The sequence below is a fragment of the Canis lupus genome, chromosome 10 (assembly GCF_048164855.1).
Source record: "Canis lupus baileyi chromosome 10, mCanLup2.hap1, whole genome shotgun sequence".
Lineage (NCBI taxonomy): Eukaryota > Metazoa > Chordata > Mammalia > Carnivora > Canidae > Canis > Canis lupus.
The window spans coordinates 52,298,692-52,319,633 of record NC_132847.1 but is presented as its reverse complement, the minus strand read 5'-3'; the positions used below and the strand labels follow the sequence as shown (position 1 = coordinate 52,319,633).

The 20,942-nt window shown below is 37.4% G+C and overlaps 1 protein-coding gene across 1 annotated transcript in view; it reads right to left on the bottom strand.

Annotated features, from left to right (window-relative positions):
- UBE2R2 (ubiquitin conjugating enzyme E2 R2) overlaps window positions 1-20,942 on the bottom strand; it is a 123,468-nt gene that overhangs the window by 12,448 nt on the left and 90,078 nt on the right. The window contains exon 3 of the mRNA XM_072841692.1: window positions 10,177-10,274. Coding sequence (XP_072697793.1) covers window positions 10,177-10,274 — 98 coding nt within the window. The remainder of the gene's footprint in view (window positions 1-10,176; window positions 10,275-20,942) is intronic.

Genomic DNA, 20,942 nt, shown 5'->3' with positions numbered 1-20,942 from the left:
GAGGAATTTATTTATTTTTAAAACAACAATGAGGTTTTTTTTAAAGATTTTATCTATTAAAAAAAAGATTTTACCTATTTTTTTAAGATTATTTATTTATTTATTCATAGAGACACAGAGAGAATGAGAGAGAGGCAGAGACAGGCAGAGGGAGAAGCAGGCTCCATGCAGGGAGCCTGACATGGGACTCGATCCAGGGTCTCCAGGATCACGCCCTAGGCTGCAGGTGGCGCTAAACCGCTGAGCCCCCGGGGTTGCCAGATGGGAGAGGAATTTAAAGAGGACATCAGGGATGCCTGGGTGGCTCAATGGTTGAGCATCTGCCTTTGGCTCAGGGTGTGATCCCATGGTCCTGGGATCAAGACCCAAGTCAGGCTCCCTGTATGGAGCATGTTTCTCCCCTCTGCCTGTGTCTCTGCCTCTCTCTGTGTGTCTCCCATGAATGAATAAATAAAAATTTTAAAAATATAGAGCATATTATGGCAAAGAAGTCTGTTATGAGTGGGGAAAATGTGATTTTTTGTAAGGGTTTTTTTTTTTTTTTTTGAGTGTTTGATGAAGATTTTACTGTCAGACAAAATAGAAACTGATGATCAATTCCTAAAACTCTCAGGAAAATTCCAACATGCAGGACTGAAAAAGTAAGTTTGTTCCACATAACTGAATTGTCTCTTTCTAAAATTTAAATTCAATCAATAACAAAATGTATTACTGGTTTCAGAGGTAGAGGTCAATGATTCATCAGTCTTATATAACACCCAGTGCTCACAATATGATGTGCCCTCCTTAATGTCCATCACCCAGTTACCCCTTCCCCCACCTAGCAACCTTCAATTTGTTTCCTATGATTAAGAGTCTCTTATGGTTTGTCTCTCCGATTTTGTCGTTTTATTTTTTCCATCTCTTCCCCTATGATCCTGTTTTGTTTCTTAAATTCCACGAGTGAGATTATATAATTGTCTTTTTCTGAATGATTTATTTTGCTTAGCATAGTACCCTCTAGTTCCAAACATCCACATGGTTGCAAATGGCAAGATTTTTTTATTTTTGATAGCTGCAGACATTGATGGTATAAATATTGGGAGTGTAGGTGCCCCCTTTGGATCACTACATTTGTTTCCTTTGTAGGTAAATCCTTAATACTGAAATTGCTGCATCAGAGGGTAGCTCTTTTCAACTTTTTGAGGAACCTTCCACACTGTTTTCCAGAGTGGCTGCACCTGCTTGCATTCCCACCAACAGTGTTAGAGGTTTCCCCTTTCTCCACATCCTTGCCAACATCTGTCATTTCCTGACTTGTTAATTTTAGCCATTCTGACTGGTGTGACGTGGTATCTCATTGTGGTTCTGACTTGTATTTCTTTGTTGTGGAGTGATGCGGAACATTTTTTCATGGGTCTGTTGGCCATTTATAGGTCTTCTTCTTTTATTTTTTTTTTTTAAGATTTTTTATTTAATCATGAGACACACAAGAGATAGAAAGGCAGAGACATTGGCAGAGGGAGAAGCAGGCTCCATGCAGGGAGCCCGATGTGTGACTTAATCCCAGGACTCCAGGATCACGCCCAGAGCCGAAGGCAGATGCTTAAGCACTGAGCACCCAGGTGTCCATTTTTAGGTCTTCTTTGGAGAAATGTCTGTTCATGTCTTCTGCCTGTTTCTTGATCAGATTATTTGTTCTTTGGGTATTGAGTTTGTTAAGTTCTTTATAGGTTTTGGATACTAGCCCTTTACCTGATAAGACATTTGCAAATATCTTCTCCCATTCTGTCGGTTGTCTTTTGGTTTTGTAGACTGTTTCCTATGCTGTGCAAAAGGTTTTTATCTTGATGACGTCCCAATAGTTCATTTTTGCCTTTGTTTCCCCTGCCTTTGGAGCTGTGTCTACAAGAAGCTGCTGCAGCTGAGGTCATTGGGGTTGCTGCCTGTGTTCTCCTCTAAGATTTTGATGGATTCCTAGCTCATATTTAGGTCCTTCGTCCATTTTTAGTCTATTTTTGTGTATGGTGTAACAAAATGGTCCAGTTTCATTCTTCTGCATGTGGTTGTCCAATTTTCCCAACACCATTTGTTGAAGAGATGGTCTTTTTTTCCATTGGATATTCTTTCTTGGTTTACTGACGATTAGTTGACCATAGAGTTGAGGGTCCATTTCCGGGTTCTCTGTTCTGTCCCACTGATCTATGTATCTGTTTTTGTGCCACTACCATACTGTCTTGATTACAGATTTGTAATGTAATAGAGCTTGAAGCCCAGGATTGTGATGCCATCAGTTTTGATTTTCTTTTTCAACATGCCTTTGGCTACTCAGGGTCTCTTCTGATTCCATACAAATTTTACGATTATTTGTTCCAGCTCTGTGAAAAAAGTATTTTGAAGGGACTGCATTCAATGTATAGATTGCTCTAGGTAACACAGATATTTTATAATATTTGTTCTTCCAATCCATGAACATGGAGTGTTTTTCCATCTCTTTGTGTCTTCCTCAATTTCTTTTATGAGTGTTCTATAGTTTTCTGAGTACAGATCCTTCGCCTCTTTGGTTAGGTTTATTCCTAGGTATCTTATGGTTTTGGGTGCAATTGTAAATAGGTTTGACTCCTTAATTTCTCTTTCTTCTGTCTTATTGTCTATAGAAGTGCACCTGATTTCTGTTCATTGATTTTATATCCCACTACTTTGCTGAATTCCTGTATGAGTTCTAGCAATTTTGGGGTCGAGTCTTTTGGGTTTTCCACACAGAGTATCATGTCACCTGTGAAGAGTGAGAGTTTAATTTCTTTGCCAAATCAGATGCCTTTTATTTATTTTTGTTGTCTGACTGCTGAGGCTAGGACTTCTAGTACTGTGTTGAACAGCAGTGGTGATAGTGGACATCCCTGCCATGTTCCTGACCTTTGGGGAAAAACTCTCACTTCTTCCCCATTGAGAATGATATTAATTGTGGGCTTTTCATAGATAGCTTTCATGACATTGAGGTATGTTCCCTCTATCCCCTATTTTGTCAAATGCGTTTTCTACATCTAATGAGACAAACATGATTCTTGTCCTTTCTTTTATTAATGTATCACAATGATTGATCTGCGGATGTTGAATCACCTTTTATCAAGGAGTAAATCCCACTTGATTGTGGTGAATAATCCTTTTAATGTGCTGTTGGATCCTATTGGCTAGTGTCTTGGTGAGAATTTTGCATCCTTGTTCATCAGGGATATTGGTCTGTAATTCTCCTTTTCAGTGGGGTCTTTGTTTTGGGGATCAAGGTAACGCTGGCCTCAGAGAAAGAGTTTGGAAGTTTTCCTTCCATTTATAGTTTTTTAAACAGTTTCAGAAGAATAGGTGGCAATTCTTCTTCTTTCTTTATATGAGAGAGAGAGAGAGAGACGCGCGCAGAGACACAGGCAGAGAGAGAAGCAGGCTCCATGCAGGGAGCCTGACGTGGGGCTTGATCCCGGGACTCCAGGATCAGGCCCTGGGCTGAAGGCGGCGCTAAATCACTGAGCCTCCCCCACTGCCCAGCAATTCTTCTTTAAATATTTAGTAGAATTCCCCTGGGAAGCTATCTTGTTTGTTGGGAGACTTTTTTTATTGCTGCTTCAATTTCCTTGCTGGTTATGGTCTGTTCAGGTTTTCTGTTTTTTCCTGTTTCAGTTTTGGTAGTTTATATGGTCTCTAGGAATGCATCCATTTCTTCCAGACTGCCTAATTTGTTGACATATAGTTGCTCATAATATGTTCTTATAATTGTATTTTTTTGGTGTTGGTTGTGATCTCTCCTCTTTGATTCATGATTTGATTTGGGTCCTTTCTTTTATATAGGGTGGAAGAGCTGAGAAATGTGGTGGCCAAACAATAAACACAGCAGAATAACGTGTATAACATTCTTAAGGAAAGAAAGAATGACTCTGAATGACTCTGAAATCTTATACCCAAACTGCCATTTGAAGTACCATGGCAAAAAACATGTATACACACCCATAAACATAAGCATGTAACATTTTGAACATCTAAGATTTCAGGGAATATAATAAGGCTCTAAGGAGCATTTTCCTGGAGAAATAACTAATGGACAAATTCAGCCAATGAATAGATCAAAGGAAGTAAAATAATGGACAGCAAAAAGTGAATTTACTTCATGGTAGGAATAACTAATGGACAAATTCAGCCAATTAATAGATCAAAGGAAGTAAAATAATGGACAGCAAAAAGTGAATTTACTTCATGGTAGGAATAAGAAAATTTTAAAACTAGGATTATGTTACAAAACAGTATAGATTATAAATGTTATTAATCCTGACAATAAAATATATTTTTTAAAAATTTATTTATTTGAGAGAGAGAGAGAGATTGAGTGAGTACACACACAAGCAGGAGGGGGTTCAGAGAGAAGGAGAAAATGAATCTCAAGCAGACTCCCTGCTAAGCATGGTGGCCCACATGGGGCTTGATCTCATAACCCTGAGCCGAAATCAACAGTCAGATGCTCAAATGACAGAGCCACCCAGGCTCCCCATTAACAAATATTTTTTTAAAATTTTGTGTGTGTGTATATACACACACACACACACAAATTTTTAAAAATATTTATATATATATAAAATATATTTATTTTATTTTATTTTCTATTTTTTTTTTTTTTAGAGAGAATCAGAACCCGAGTGGGATAGGAGAGACAGAAGGAGAATGAGGGAGAGAATCTTTTTTTAAGATTTTTATTTATTCATGAGAGACACACACACACAGAGAAGCAGAGACACAGGCAGAGGGAGAAGCAGGCTCCATGCAGGGAGCCTGATGTGGGACTCGATCCCAGGTCTCCAGGCTCACGCCCTGGGCCAAAGGTGGCGCTAAACCACTGAGCCACCTGGGCTGCCCATAGGAGAGAATCTTAAACATGTTCTATCCTGAGCATAGCACCCACAGGGGGCTCAATCTCATGACCCTGAGATCATGACCTGAGCTGAAATCAAGAGTTGGATACTCAACTGACTAAGCCACCCAGGTGCCTCAAAAAACAAATATTCTTAAAAGTCAGGAAGAAAAGGGGGAAAGAGAATAGAAATCAGAATAAGTATGCTGATTTCCCTTTCCTTTTATTTAGATCTAAGTGTCAATATGCCGGTTGACACTGAAAAATCAAGTAATAGGATAAGTAGGTTAAAGGTACAAATGATCAGCTATAATTGCATGATGTAAGGTATATGAGACATGAAGAAGTAGAATATACGAATTCTGCTGATGATCATATAAGATCCTGTGTAAAGCAGAGGTCTTTAATATATCCATGCACCTGGGATATATAAAGTATCACATCAGTTCTCCTTTCCAGCTTCCCTTTTCACAATTGCTCTTTACAAAAGAAATGCATACCTTTCACACATCCCAAATATTCCTAGGGTGCATTGCCCAGAGGTAATGAAACATATGGTATATAAATGAGAAATTTATAAAGCCAACTGTTTTTCCTTTCTCAAATAATTTTGTTAGAAGTGTAGAATAATGTTAAAAAAAAAAGTATTTTGGTATATGATGAAGTACAATAAATTCAGATATGTATAGACTGGATCTGCTGGAATTATATTTTCATTAAAATGAACTTTCTAATTCTATCTGAAATGCATTATCACTGAGGGAGAGTCCCATTAAAACATAAAGTACAGGGAGTATGTGGTGATTCCGTATTTCACAGACATAATAAACTTATGGCAAGGTTCTATGCCTGATCTATCTTAGAATTCAGGGGATGCCTGGGTGGCTCAGTGGTTGAACATCTGCCTTCAGTTCAGGACATGATCTTGGGAGTCCTGGAATCAAGTCCTGCATCGGGCTCCCCAAAGAGCCTGCCTTGCCTCTCTCTCTGCCTAGGTGTCTGCCTCGCTTCTCTGTGTCTCTCATGAATAAATAAAATCTAAAAAAAAAAAAAAAGAGAGAGAGAGAATTCAGAACATGATGGTTGTCACGGTAAAATATATTAACACATTTATTTAAATTAAAGAGGGGAGGCACTTTTTTTCTGATTTAAAAAATACATGAGTAAGATGTGCTGAAATCCAAAATATATGTTTTCTCAACTCTAAGTACTGAACAAGGTACCTAAAGGAATGCGTAATCAGCATAATCAACACATAATCAACAATAATTTGATATGCTTCAACAGATGCTTTCTTTAGTATACACTTCCCAGAATGAGAAGTAACTTGGTAAAAACTGGTACGAAATCTGTGTAAGTCAAAAAACTTCCAACTTTTATTTTTAACAAAAGTGGAGTTCTAATGGAGTTATTAGCTTTTCTCATTAAAAATGACTAACAAAGGGGTACCCAGGTGGCTCAGTCAGTTGAGGGTCTGACTCTTGGTTTCAGCTCAGGTCATGATCTCAGGGTTGTGAAATCGAGCCCTCTGTGGGGCTCTGCACAAGGCATGGAGCCTGCTTAATATTCTGTCTCTCCCTCTGCCCCTCCCCCCTTAACAAGAAGACTAACAAAATGACAATAAATATATAAACACACAGACACACACATGGATGTTGATTTTGACCAATCTCCCGTGCAGAAGAATTTGAAATAAAATAAAAAAAAAAAAAAAAAAAAAAGAATTTGAAATAATTTATACAGATACCTCAGCCTCATGGAATTATAATTCCCATTCCTTGTATCTGGGTTACACCTATGTCCTCCTTCCTTCGAAAGAGTACAGAATGGGATGGGAAAAACAAGTAACTTTATACAGAAGAAATTGAAAAACCGAATCCTAGCCAGTAATGAATGTTAACATCAACAGTGACAAGTCATGTTGATATTATATACCCTTTATACAACGTAGTAACAATATATTTTACCTCCATGGTCTTCCTCTCCAGCACTCATAACCCTACCCTAGTAACCAGGAAGACATCACAAAATTTCAGTTGAGGGACCTTTTTACAATACCTGATCAGTACTCCTCAAAATTGTCAAGGTCATCAGAAACAAGGAAAGTCTGAGACTTTCACAGTTCCATAAGGAGACATGCCTGTTAAATATAACATGGTATCATGCATGGAATTCTGGGGAACTATCTGTACTATCTTCACAATTTTCAAAAATCTGAAACTGTTCTAAAATTCTTAAAAGTCATTTAAGAGAAAACATCAACAACAAAACCACAATGAGATCCCATGTCACCCACTATGGTTAGAAACAAAAATAATAGCAAGTGTTAACCAAGATGTAGAGAAACAAATTCTCAAACACTGTTGGTAAGAATGAACTATTTAGTGTAGCCATGTTAGAAAACAGTCTGGTAATTCCTCAAAATTTAAACACTGAGTTATCACATGACCCAGCAATTCTATTCTTAGGTATATATCCAAGGGAATAAAAACATGTATATGTAAAAACAATGTTTATATAACAGCATTACTCATAATAGCCAAAAAGTGGAAACAACCCAAAGGTCCACTGACTGATGAATGGATAAACAAAGTGTGATATAAGCATTCAATGGGGGAACACGTGGGTGGGCTCAGTGGTTGAGCGTCTGCCTTTGGCTCAGGTCTTGGTCCTGGGGTCCTGGAATCAAGACCCACATCAGGTTCCCTGTGGGGAGCCAGCTTCTCCTTCTGCCTATGTCTCTGCCTCTCTCTGTGTGTGTCTCATGAATAAATAAAATCTTTTTTTAAAAAAGCATTCAATGGAATTCTTATTCAGCCATAAAAAGATGAAATACTGATTAATGCTACAACAAAAATGAACCTTGAAAAGATGCTAAGTTAAAAAAAAAGAAAAGATGCTAAGTTAAAGAAGTCAATCACAAAGAAAAAGTCAATCACAAAATACTACATATTAAACGACTCTATTCCTACAAAATATCCAAACAGATATATCTATAGAGACAGAAAGTAGACTAGTGCTTTCCTAGGGTTGCAAGTAGAAGGGTGAAGGTTGAGGGATAATGGAGTGAAAATACTAAGAGGTAGGAGTTTCTTCAGAGGTAATAAAAATGTCCATGGAGCACTTCAGTGGCTCAGTCAGCTAAATGTCTTTTTTTTTTTAAAGATTTTATTTATTTATTCATGAGACACACACACACACACACACACACACACACACACACAGGCAGAGACACAGGCAGAGGGAGAAGCAGGCTCCATGCCGCGAGCCCGACATGGGACTCGATCCCGGGTCTCCAGGATCACGCCCTGGGCTGAAGGCGGCACTAAACCGCTGAGCCACCGGGGCTGCCCTAAATGTCTGACTCTTGATCTCAGGTCTTAATCTCAGGGTCATAAGTTCAAGCCCCGAGTTGGGCTCCACATTGGGCATAGAGCCTATTTTTTTAAAAAAAAGTTCTAAAATTGATTGTGGGGATATTTGTATCTCTGCCTACATTAAAGAACAGTGAACCGTTTACTTAAAATGGGAGACTTGTAGGGTATGAGAATTATATCACAATAAAATTGTTTTTGTTTTTTATAAAGACTGACTCTGATTTTTGCCAAATTCAGAAGGAATTATTAAAAGGATTTAGTTTTGCTGCCATATAAGATTTTATTCCATTATCACATGTAAATATAGTCTTTAATCATTGCATCCAATATATATATTTATGTTACATACATATGTTAGTCCTTGTGTGTGTGTACACACACATGTATATAGATATATATATGTGTGTGTGTACACACACACATGTATATAGATATATATATTCTTGGGTGTGTATATTAGTATATATAATTTATATTACCCATACATATAGATTGAAGCTGTATTTCTGCCTCATTCTAGCAATGTAATAATTATTCATGGATACATGACCTAACTGAAAACAAAGGTCTATATACTTAGTTAAAAATTCATTTCTAAATAATTATTAAATGTAAAAAGTATACTGAAAGTATAATATACTTGGTTTTTTTTAGTATAATATACTTGTATTGTTTTTAATCAACTTTAATCATGTCAAGATAAAAATCAGTTTTGTCACAAGCAATTAAAATATATATAGATTTTTATTGCAGAAAAATATTATAGGATAAACAAAATATATAAGGCTATCAAACATAAAAATTTCAAGTATTAGGATAAAACTCTGTAGGGATAGTAAAATGGAAATTAAAATGCCAAGTAGAAAAAAATGTATTTTTTAAATATTTAAATTTGAGATGTAAAAAAACCATACCTAAAAAACAAACAAATCACCAAAAAAATGCTGCACCTAAAAACATGCTACAGTGGGGATGCCTAGTGGCTCAGTACATAAAGCATGTGACTCCTGATCTTGGGGTTGTAAGTTCAAGCCCCACATTGGGTACAGAGATTACTTAAATAAGATCTTAAAAAACAGAACAAAACATGCAACAGTGAACACAGTTTTTTTTTTTCAAAATTCTTTTAAGGGTTAAGTGACCAACTCCTAAATATACAGACTGCTACTCTAAACAAACAAATGGTTAAATATCCATCTATTTATATATAGTTCAACAGATTAACAGATGGATAATCTCAATATTGTACTGTATGTTAACTAATTAGAATTTACATAAAAATCTGAGGGACGCCTGGGTGACTCAGTGGTTTAGTGCCTGTCTTCAGCCCAGGGCGTGATCCTGGGGTCCCGGGATCGGGACCAAGTACCACATTGGGCTCCCAGCATGAAGCCTGCTTCTCCCTCTGCCTATGTCTCTGCCTCTCTCTGTGTGTGTGTCTTTCATGAATAAATAAATAAAATCTTTAAAATAAATAAAAATAAATGAAAAGACAAAAATAGATAAAGAGAATTAAAAGAAATATACAAGCCCTTCAAATCATTAAGAAACATGGAAGCTCTTTTAAAACCAGTTACGTATATAAAGTTGTGAGTTTGTAAAGACTTAGATTTTTCTGCAAAATATAATAAGAATAAAGAAGCAATCAATCTAAACATGACTTCATGAGATCCAAAGATGCAGGATGGAACTAAGATAATGTAAGAGGAAGAATTCAGACTAGAAAAGTTCTTCCAAGATGAACTTAAAGAAATGAGTAACAAATGCATTATTGCTCTGTAAATACAACTCTTCAAAATGATGCAAATGTGTTAAAGCTCTAGCAGAAGACAAAACCAAGTACAGAAAGGATTCTTTGTACTTCTTAAAAGATAATATAAATCTTAAGAACCACCTAAAAACCAAAGTATTCCTTATGTAACCCCTTACCTGACATTCTGAGTAGGATTCCACCTTTCAGAGGGCAGTTCTCCACTCTGTGGGTCATCTACAGGCGGATGAAGAATCGAAATGCATACATCTCCATTCTGTGAGACACAAACATCACATTCAGTAAATACTCAAAAATATGATATAAACTTAATTATAATTCCCTCAGGATGTGGACCAAACTCACTACTTTTTAATATTTTATCTATTTATTTGAAAGAGAGAGCATGAATGAGCACGAGCAGGGGGAGGGGCAGAGGGAGAAGTGATCTCCCTGCTGAGCAGGGAGCCTGACACAGGGCTCCATCCCAGGACCCTGACCTAAGCAGAAGGGAGATGCTTAACTGACTGAGCCACCCATGTGCCCCTTAGTTCATAAATTTAAAGTATGGGACCTAATCCACATGTACATGTTTAAGTCAAACACATATGGAATGCCTACCATATACATCACAGACTGTTATTCAATACAAAAGACTAAGATAGTCACCAATCTCAGTCTAAAATTCTAAATTCTAAATAATTAGAGGTATAACTATATGAAGTGTAAAAACCTTGTATATACAACCCAAACTTAGACATACACACAAAATACACAACCGTATCAAGATAACAGATCACTTTTAGAAGAATAAAATTTTAATAAAATCAATACCAAACACTAAATTCTAAAACTCTATACTATCATTAGATGCCATGAGGAAGGCTTAAAAAAAAAAAAAAAAAAAAAAGGAACAGAAACAAGGAGAGAGAAACTTAGGGTGTATTTGGATAGATGATACCTAGCAAGTATCATCTGTGGAAGTGTGGAAGACAAACTAAAGGCTTAGTGTTTGAGAAAGCTTTGAGATGGGTCTTGAATATTAAGTACAATTTTAACAACTTAAGGAAAATTTAGACATGAGTTAACCCAGAGAAATACGCCAACACCATAAACGGAATATGCTTGGGTAGTTGTAGTTTTTTTTGAATTGCTACGGTAACAAATCACCACAAACTTAGTAGCTTAAAACAACAAAAACTGATTGTTTTACACTTGTAGGCCAAAATCTGACACTGTTCTCACAAGGCTAAATTAAATGTGTCAGCAGCAATGCACTCCTTTCTGAAGCTTCTAAGAAAAAAAAATCTCCTTCCTTGCCCTTTCTAAGCTTCTAAAGGCCACCCACACTCCTTTGCTCTTGGTCCCCTGCCTCTAATCCTCAAAGCAAGCAATGTTGCATTTCTCGGGGCCTTTCTTCCACAGTAACATCTTTAACTCTGGTTTTCTGCCTACCTCTTCCACTTCAAAGGACTCTTTGAGTTACACTGGGCCCACCTAAATAATCCAGAATGACCTCTTTATTTTATGGTCAGCTAATAATTAGCAAATTTTTCTTCACAGGTTCCAGGGAATGGGATGTGAACTCCTCTGAAGTACTGTTATTTTACCTACCACAGTAGTGAAGAACTCACTTGTAAAGAAAAATGGAGCACAAAAACTAGACCAGAGGAATAGTCACTTTGTTCTGTGTTTGATATGTATATACATAAAATTTCTGAGCAGTGGAATGACATATATAGATTTGTACATAGAAACAACATATTAAAAGATGGGCATCTCAGTTGATGAAGACAAAGCATTTGACAAAATCCAACACTTTTTCATGATAAAAACACTCAAAACACTATAAATAGAAGGGAAGTATCTTAACACTGTAAAGGGGATTTAAAAAAAAAAAAAACCCAAAGCTAGCATTATACTAAGTGGTGCCATCTTTCCTCCTAAGATCAAGAGCAGGAGGACAAAGATAACCCATTTTTACCACTGCTATTTAACACTGTCCTAGAAGTTCAAGCCAGAGCATTAGACAAGAAAAAGCAATAAAAGGCATACAAACTGGAAAGGAAAAAGTAAAATTATTTCAAAAATGACAAAATCCAAAGAATTCACAAAAAAGCTACAAAAGCTAATAAATAAATTTAGCAAAGTTGTAGGTATAAGATCAAGATTCAAAAATCAGGTTTACTTTTTTATATGCCAGCAATAACCTAAACAGGATAACTTAAAAGGGATATTAAGAAAACAATTCCATTTACAATGGCATCTAAAAGAATACCTAGGAATAAATCTAACCAACGAGGTGAAAGACTTATATACAGAAAAGTATAAAAACACTTCTCAAAGAAATTAAAGACCTAAGTAAATAGAAAAATACCCTGTGTTCATGAGTAGAAAGACAAGGTTAACATAGCAATATTCCCCAATTTGATCTACAGATTCAAGGAAATCCTAATCAAATTCTTAGCTTCCCTTTTTCCAGAAATTTACAAACTGATCCTAAAATTTACAGAAATTTAAGGGACCTACAATAGCAAAAACAATCTTTAAAATAAAAAAGAATAAAAGGGTGCCTGGGTGGCTCAGTCAGTTAAGTGTCTGACTTTGGCTTGGGTCATGATCTCAGCATCCTGGTATTGGTACCCACATTGGGGGGGAGGGGTGTCTCCTTGTCCTTCTGCCCCTCTCCCTGCTCATGCTCTCTCTCTCAAATAAATAAAATCTTTAAAAAAGAAGAAGAGCAGGAGGAGGAAGAGGGAGAGTAAAGTCGGAAGACTCACACTTTCTGATTTCAAAACTTACTATGAAGCTAAAGTCAACAAGAAAGTTTAAGACTAGCATAATGACAGACTTATAGGTCAACAGACTAGAACTCAGAGTCTCTAAATAAATCTATACATCGATGGCCCACTGATTTTTTTTTTAAAGATTTGTTTGTTTATTTATTTATTTATGATAGAGAGAGAGAGAGAAGCAGAGACACAGGAGGAGGGAGAAGCAGGCTCCATGCCGGGAGCCTGACACAGGACTCGATCCCAGGACTCCAGGATCGTGCCCTGGACCAAAGGCAGGCGCCAAACCGCTGAGCCACCCAGGGATCCCCTGGCCCACTGATTTTTGACAAGGATGCTAATAATTCCATTCCATGGGGGAAAGAATAGTCTCTTCAACAAATGATGCTGGGATAACTGGATTTTCAAAAACAAAAGAATGAAGTTGAATTTGTACCTCATACCGTATACAAAATTAACTCAAGATGGAACAAAGATCTAAGAGCTAAAATCATAAAACTCTTTAAAAACAAAACCAGGGGTGCCTGGGTTGCTCAGCTTGTTAAGCAACCGACTCGATGTCAACTCTGTGACGATCTCAGGGTTGTGAGATCAAGTCCTGCCTTGGACTCATGCTGGGCATGGAGCCTGTTTAAGATTCTCTCTCTTTTATCCTTCCTCCTCTAAAAACAAAACAAAACCAAAAAATAGGGGTAAATCTTCATGACCTTTGATATGGCAATGTATTCTTAGATAGGACACCAAAAGCAAGAGCAACAAAGATAACCTAGACTTCATCAAACTGAAAAACTTTTGTGCAAAGGACATTATTAAGAAAATGATAAAATAACCTATAGATATAAAGGAAGTATCTCCAAGTCATATATCTGGTAAAGGTTTAATATCCTTAATTATATAGAACTCCTGCAACTCAAAGAGAAAAAGATAAACCAGTCAATTAAAAAATGGGCAAAGGACTTTAAGCATTTCTCTATGATACATAAATGGCCAATAAGCACATGAAAGGACGTTCAACATCATTAGTCATTAGGGAAATGTAAATCAACAAAAAGATATCACTTCGCATCCCCTTATAATGGCTATAATTAAAACAAAAATAAATAACAAATATTAGTGAGGATGTAGAGAAATGGGAACCCTTATACACTGCTGATAAGAATATGAAATGGTTCATCTGCTGTAGAACTATCTGGTTGTTGCTCAAAAAGTAAAACACAGGGGATCCCTGGGTGGCTCAGCGGTTTGGCGCCTGCCTTTGGCCCAGGGCGCGATCCTGGAGTTCCGGGATCGAGTCCCGCGTCGGGCTCCCTGCATGGAGCCTGCTTCTTCCTCTGCCTGTGTCTCTGCCTCTCTCTCTCTCTATGTCTATCATAAGTAAATGAATAAAATCTTAAAAAAAAAAAAGTAAAACACAGAATTATGCATTTGATTCCATAATTCCATTCCTAGATGTATAAGCAAGGTGTATAAACTGAAAAAAGTACTTCAGCAAGTACATGTATACACATGGTCACAGCATCACTATTCACATAACCAAAAGGTAGGCAAAGTCCATCAATAAATGGATATAATGGAGTATCATCCAGCCATAAAGATTAATAATAAAAAAAAAAGATTAATCAAGTATTGGGGCCCCTGGGTAGCTCAGTCGGTTAAGCAGCCAAGTCTTCATTTCGACTGAGGTAATGATCCGGCAGTTGTGAGATTGAGCTTTGTGTCACGCTCTGCACTTTGTGTGAAGTCTGTTTCAGATTCTCTCTCCCTCTCCCTCCAGCTTGTGCGCACTCTCTCTCAAATAAATACTTTTTTTAAAAAAAATGAAGTACTGATACATGCTACATGCAAGAACTTCAAAAACATTAGGATAAGTGAAAGCCACAGACAAAGGTCACATACTGTATGATTCCATTTATGCAATCTCTACACCCAATGTGGGGCTTGAACTCATAACCCGAGGATAGAGTCTCATGCTCTACCAACTGAGCCAGACAGGTGCCCCTCTGTATGATTCCATTTATAAGAAATATCCAGAATAATAAATACACAAGGACAGAAAACTGGGTGGTGGCTGTCAGAAACTAGGACTAGGGTACAATGATAATAGGGACTAGGGTAAAATGGTAATGGGAAGAAATTGCAGTATGGGTAAGGTGTTTTATGCATGAGTGATGGAAATACTCTACAAAAAGAGGGGATAGTTACACAACACTGGGACCATGAACTAAATGCCACTGAATTATGTTCATTTTAAATGGTTCATTTTATGTATGTAAATTTCATCTCAATAAATTATTATTTATTATAATTATTATTTTTAAAGGGTGGGGGAAGTTCTAGGTCTCCAGAAAGTCAGTGTTTTGTTTTGTTTTTTTAAGTAGGGGAAGGGGCAGAAGGAGGAAGCAGACTGGCTGGAAGGTAGGGAGCCTGACATGGGGCTCCATCCTAGGACCCTGAGATCATGACCTGACCCAAAGGCAGACACCTAACCAACTGAGCCACTCAGGCCCCCAGAAACGTATTCTAAAATGTAAAATGAAGGCTATTTAGCCTAGGTCCCCTCCAAATCCAATTAAACTGAAATCTCCAATATTCTTTATTTTTAACAACTTCTCCACAGGATTCTGATACGCAGCCAAATTTGGGCACATCACAGCCTAAGGAAATCTCTTCCTCATTCTTTAAAGATAGACAGGATGCATAAGATCTGTAAATCCATGAATGTAACTACATAAATATACATATTAAATCCTGCTTGTCACAGATTATTTACAAACCAGAGCCCAGCTCTACAAATTTGGTAGCCTAAATATTAGTATGTTCTAAATGGAGGCTAATGTACCTATACTTAAATCCTTCAGGTCCGTATACCCTCACAGAGCAAACTAGTATCCTTATATAAAATTTTTTTAAAGAAAAACTATAAGTGGGACGCCTGGGGGTTCAGCAGTTGAGCGTCTGCCTTTGGCTCAGGGCATGATCCTGGAGACCAGGGGATCGAGTCCCACATCGGGCTCCCTGCACGGAGCCTGCTTCTCCCTCTGCCTGTGTCTCTGCCTCTCTGCCTCTCTCTCTCTCTCTCTCTCTCTCTCTCTCTGTCTCTCATGAATAAATAAAATTAAAAATCTTTAAAAAAAAACTATAAGAAAAAATGAAAAATTTAAATAAAGCATAACTAAGAATTCAAAAAATTTTTAAAGATTTTATTTATTTATTCATGAGAGACACACACACACACAGAGGCAGAGGGAGAAGCAGGCTCCATGCAGGGAGCCGACGTGGGACTCGATTACGGGTCTCCAGGATCATGCCCTGGGCTCAGTAAACCGCTGAGCCACTCGGGCTGCCCAAGAATTCAAATTTTTAATAATGTATATTACTAAATCACATTTGCTAGGTAAAATTTCAACATCAAATCAGAATCAAAATCCTCTGGTTTCTGGTGACATTCTACCTTATTCATTTGATTCATATAAACCAAGGTAAAAGTTATGCAGAGACTTTGGGAGTTCTACGAGAACATTCTACAAAACTTTTCTCTGATGATTTAAGAAATGAAGAATATTTTACAAGTTGAATAATGATGACTTGTTTTAATGAGGGAAACAATGAAAAAAAAACAAATACATTTTACTGGTGCAAAAGAAAAGTTATGTCAATTCATCTTAGTGACTGAAGCAAACAAAATATATTAGGTTACACATTTCTGATTTGCACATAAGAAAGCATTTGTATTCATCTAAAGAATCTTTTTTTTTTTTTTTTTAAGATTTTATTTATTCATGAGAGACACAGAGAAGCAGAGGGAGAAGCAGGCTCCATGCAAGGAGCCCGACACGGGGCTCAATCCCAGGTCTCCAGGATCACACCCTGGGCCGAAAGCGGCACTAAACCACTGAGCCACCCAGGCTGCCCTATCTGAAGAATCTTCAAATGAGTTCAAAGAGAAATATTTTATTCAGGTTCATTTTTAAGACCACTGAATAAAATTACATAAATTTTTAATGTCCATCAAATGTACTTTAAAAAATGATAATAATAAATACTGATAAAATTTAATATGCACTCAGCATTTTTATGTGGATTAAGACCACACAGTTCAAAAGCATGTTGTTTCTGGTCATTCAACAACACAATACAGAAATTGATTTTGTCTCACCTAGAGACAGTAGCTGTGGACAAGTAATATAGATGTTTTAACTTCCCCATTCCACAATTTACTCCAACTAAAGTCTGTAGTTTACTTAATAGTATTGTACCAAAGTTAGTTTCTTAGTTTCGATGTATTGTATAAGATATTAACAATAGGGGCGTCTGGGTGGCTCAGTCTGGTTAAGTGTCTCTGCCTTCAGCTCTGGTCATGATCCTGGAGAGTTCTGGGATGGAGCCCCATGTCATTGAGCTCCCTGCTCAGCAGGTAATCTACTTTTCCCTCTGCCTCTCCCCCCTTTCGTGCTCTCTCTCAAATAAATAAATAAAACCTTGGGGGGGGGGGGCGGGATAAAAGATGTTATCATTAGAGAAACCTGAGTAAAAGTTATATGAGAACTTTCTGTAATATTCTGGAAACTCTTAAGTCTAAAATTACTCTTAAGAAGTTGGTTTAAACTTAACATTTTTAGGGACATCTGGGTGACTCAGCAGTTGAGCCTTTGGCTCAGGGCATGATCCCTGGTCCAGAGATCGAGTCCCGCATCGCCCTCCCTGCAAGAAGCCTGCTTCTCCCTCTGTCTATATCTGTCTCTCTCTGTGCCTCTCATGAATAAATACATAAAATCTTTTAGTAAAATAAAATAAACCTAACATTTTTATAGTATGTTTATCATACCCAGACACTGAAATTAAAGCATTTGAATAAAAACAATTATAAATGTTTCAGAATTTTAAAATCTTATATTTAAATTTTATATGAATTTAGTTTAAGAATAACAAACTTTGGGACGCCTGGGTGGCTCAGCAGTTGAGTGTTTGCCTTTGGCTCAGGGCATGATCCTGGAGTTCCGGGATCAAGTCCCACTATGAGGCTTCCTGCATGGAGCCTGCTACTCCCTCTGCCTGTCTGCCTGTCTGCCTGTCTGCCTGTCTCTCTCTCTGTCTCTCATGAATTAAAAAAAAAAGAAAGAAAGGAACTTAAGTTTATTTCATTATTTGATTCCTGGGTGGTATAACAAAGTAAATTCCCAGAGAAATCACAGAAAAACCATAGCTCTATTAGATAATTCCACCAAAAGAAGAATAATAATTAATTGAAGAGAAAGAAATGTATGTTATATGAGCAAAAGAGATGAAGCAGATCTAGGTGAGCTATGATTTATGGCATTATCTAACAATAATTTTACTGAATGTTATCAAATAAGAAGGGAATAAATCCTTATTATAATACATCTTGCAATTTTATTTCTTTTTTTAAGATTTTATTTATTTGAGAGAGAGAGACAGAGAGAGAGAGAGCAAGCATGAGATGGAAGAAGGTCAGAAGCAGACTTTTCACTGAGCAGGTAGCCTAATGCGGGGCTCAGTCCTGGGACCTGAGCCAAAGGCAGACACCTAACCAACTGAGCCACCCAGGCACCCCGAAACATCTTGCTATTTAAAGGATTCAGGGGGCAGCCCCGGTTGCGCAGCAGTTTAGCACCACCTGCAGCCCAGGGCGTGATCCTGGAGACCCTGAATCGAGTCCCACGTCAGGCTCTCTGCATGGAGCCTGCTTCTCCCTCTGCCTATGTCTCTGCCTCTCTCTCTCTCTCTCTCTGTGTGTGTGTCTCTATGAATAAATAAAATCTTTAAAAAAAATAAAAATAAAGGATTCAGGGACGCGTGGATGGCTCAGCGGTTGAACATCTGCCTTTGGCTCAGGGTGTGATCCTGGGGTCCTGGGATTGAGTCCCACATCAGGCTCCCTGCATGGAGCCTGTTTCTCCCTCTGCTTATGTCTGCCTCTCTGTCTCTCTCATGAATTAGTAAATAAAATCTTAAAAAAAAAAAAAAAGATTCAAATACACTTCCAAATTATACCCACTGTGAACATAGTGGTGTGCAAAAAGCAGAGAAAGGCCATACATGGACAGCAGGGGATGAATGGATTAAAAAAAGATAGTTATCTGGGATGGTTAATTTTATGTGCCAATTTGACTGGACTAAGGGATGCTTACATAGCTGATAAAACATTACTTCTGGGTGTGTCTGTGAGGATGTTTCCAGAAGAAATTAATATTTCTATCAGTAGATTGAGTAAAGAATATCCACCATAATGGGGATTGGGATCCTAATGGGGCAAGCATCATCCAATCTAATGAGGGCCTAAATACAACAAATAGGCAAAGGACAAATTCTCCTGAGCTGGAACATTGGAACTCTGGGTTTTGGGGCCTTGGTACGCTAGGACTTGGACCAGCAGCTTCCTAGGTCCCATGCCTTTGGATTCGTTCTAATATGCCTTTGGATTCGTGGACTTCGTAACATGGAAGCCAACTCTTCTAATAACCCTCCTCTAATATATATCTCTATGTACACTAATGGTTCTGTTTCTCTGGAGAACCCTAATACTGTATTATTGTTGCTTTTACCTGGTCTTTTCTGTATAATGCTAAAATATAATTTATGGTTACAGCATTATGACTCTTGACACATGCAGTTCTTTCAATTTTTTTTTAAGTCTTTTTTTTTTTTAATTTATTTATGATAGTCACAGAGAGAGAGAGAGAGAGAGAGAGAGAGGCAGAGGGAGAAGCAGGCTCCATGCACCAGGAGCCCGACGTGGGATTCAATCCCGGGTCTCCAGGATTGCGCCCTGGGCCAAAGGCAGGCGCTAAACCGCTGCGCCACCCAGGGATCCCAGTTCTTTCAATTTTTGAAAAGCTCATTATAGGTCTCATTCATTTTCACTAATGGCATATCATCCATCTAAACTATTACAAAGATCATAAACTATGTGTAATTAGGCCCATTCACCACTTAAAAAGCCTAAATTTTATTATTCTAAAAAGTTATGGTTCTGCAAACTTGGCAAAAAAAACCTTTTTTTTTTTTTTTTTTTTGGCAAAAAAAACCTTATACGAGATACCAGAGAGCTAGCTCGGTCTCTACTCAAGCCATAAGAGGACACAGAGATAAGCCACAAGTCTTCAGAAACCAACCATGCTGGTACCTTGATCTTGGACTTACAGTTTCCTAACCTATGAGAAAATAAGTTTCATTTATTTAAGCCATCTCCAATATGATAGTGTTATGGCAGCTCAAGCTAAGACAACATGTCTTAGGAAAAGCATATTGAAACAGTAGTATCTATTTTTAATCATTATTAAAACAATAATATTTAAAAATACATATCCTAAAGATCATCAAACTGTGTTTTCCATTCAATTTTGCAGTGAACCCAAAACTACTCTAGAAAATTAATCTATTTTTTTAAATGATAAAGAACAAGGAGATTCTGAGTTGCCATAGCTGTAAAGTTCATAGTGAATTACAGTATGTATGAAAATCTCATTTTAATACATGGTCTGTGGGGCAAATGGGGTTTATTAGGTGTTTAGTTCTGACTATAACCATGAAACTGTATTTTTGAGCTCATGCTACATATTACAGAGCAGATAAGAGTAGAATGATTGATGACAAGTCCATATTAAATTTTTAAATGGTTATTTATTTATTCTTAAAGATTTTATTTATTTATTCATGAGAGACAGAAGCAGAGACATAGGCAGAGGGAGAAGCAGACTCCCTAGGGGACCTGATAAGGGACTCGATCTCAGGACCCCAGGATCATGACCTGAGACAAAGGCAGACGTTCAGCCAATGAACCACCCAGGCATCTGTCATATTAAATTTTTGTTCTCCAAGTTTCCCCTTGATATTTATAAATTTCACAAATATGGAAATGATAAAGGAAATGTTAAAATAATTAACTTCACTTACATAACACTGCAGCCATTTATTACTTTTGAGGTTGCAGTATTGTGTCCATGGATGTATTTAACAAAACTGTAACCAAAGCTTTTATGATTTTTAGAACTTGATATATTTTCTTTTTTTTAAAAGATTATTTATTTATTTATTCATGAGAGACTCAGAGAGAGAGAGAGAGAGAGAGAGAGAGAGAGAGAGAGAGAAGCAGAGACATAGGCAGAGGGAGAAGCAGGCTCCATGCAGGGAGC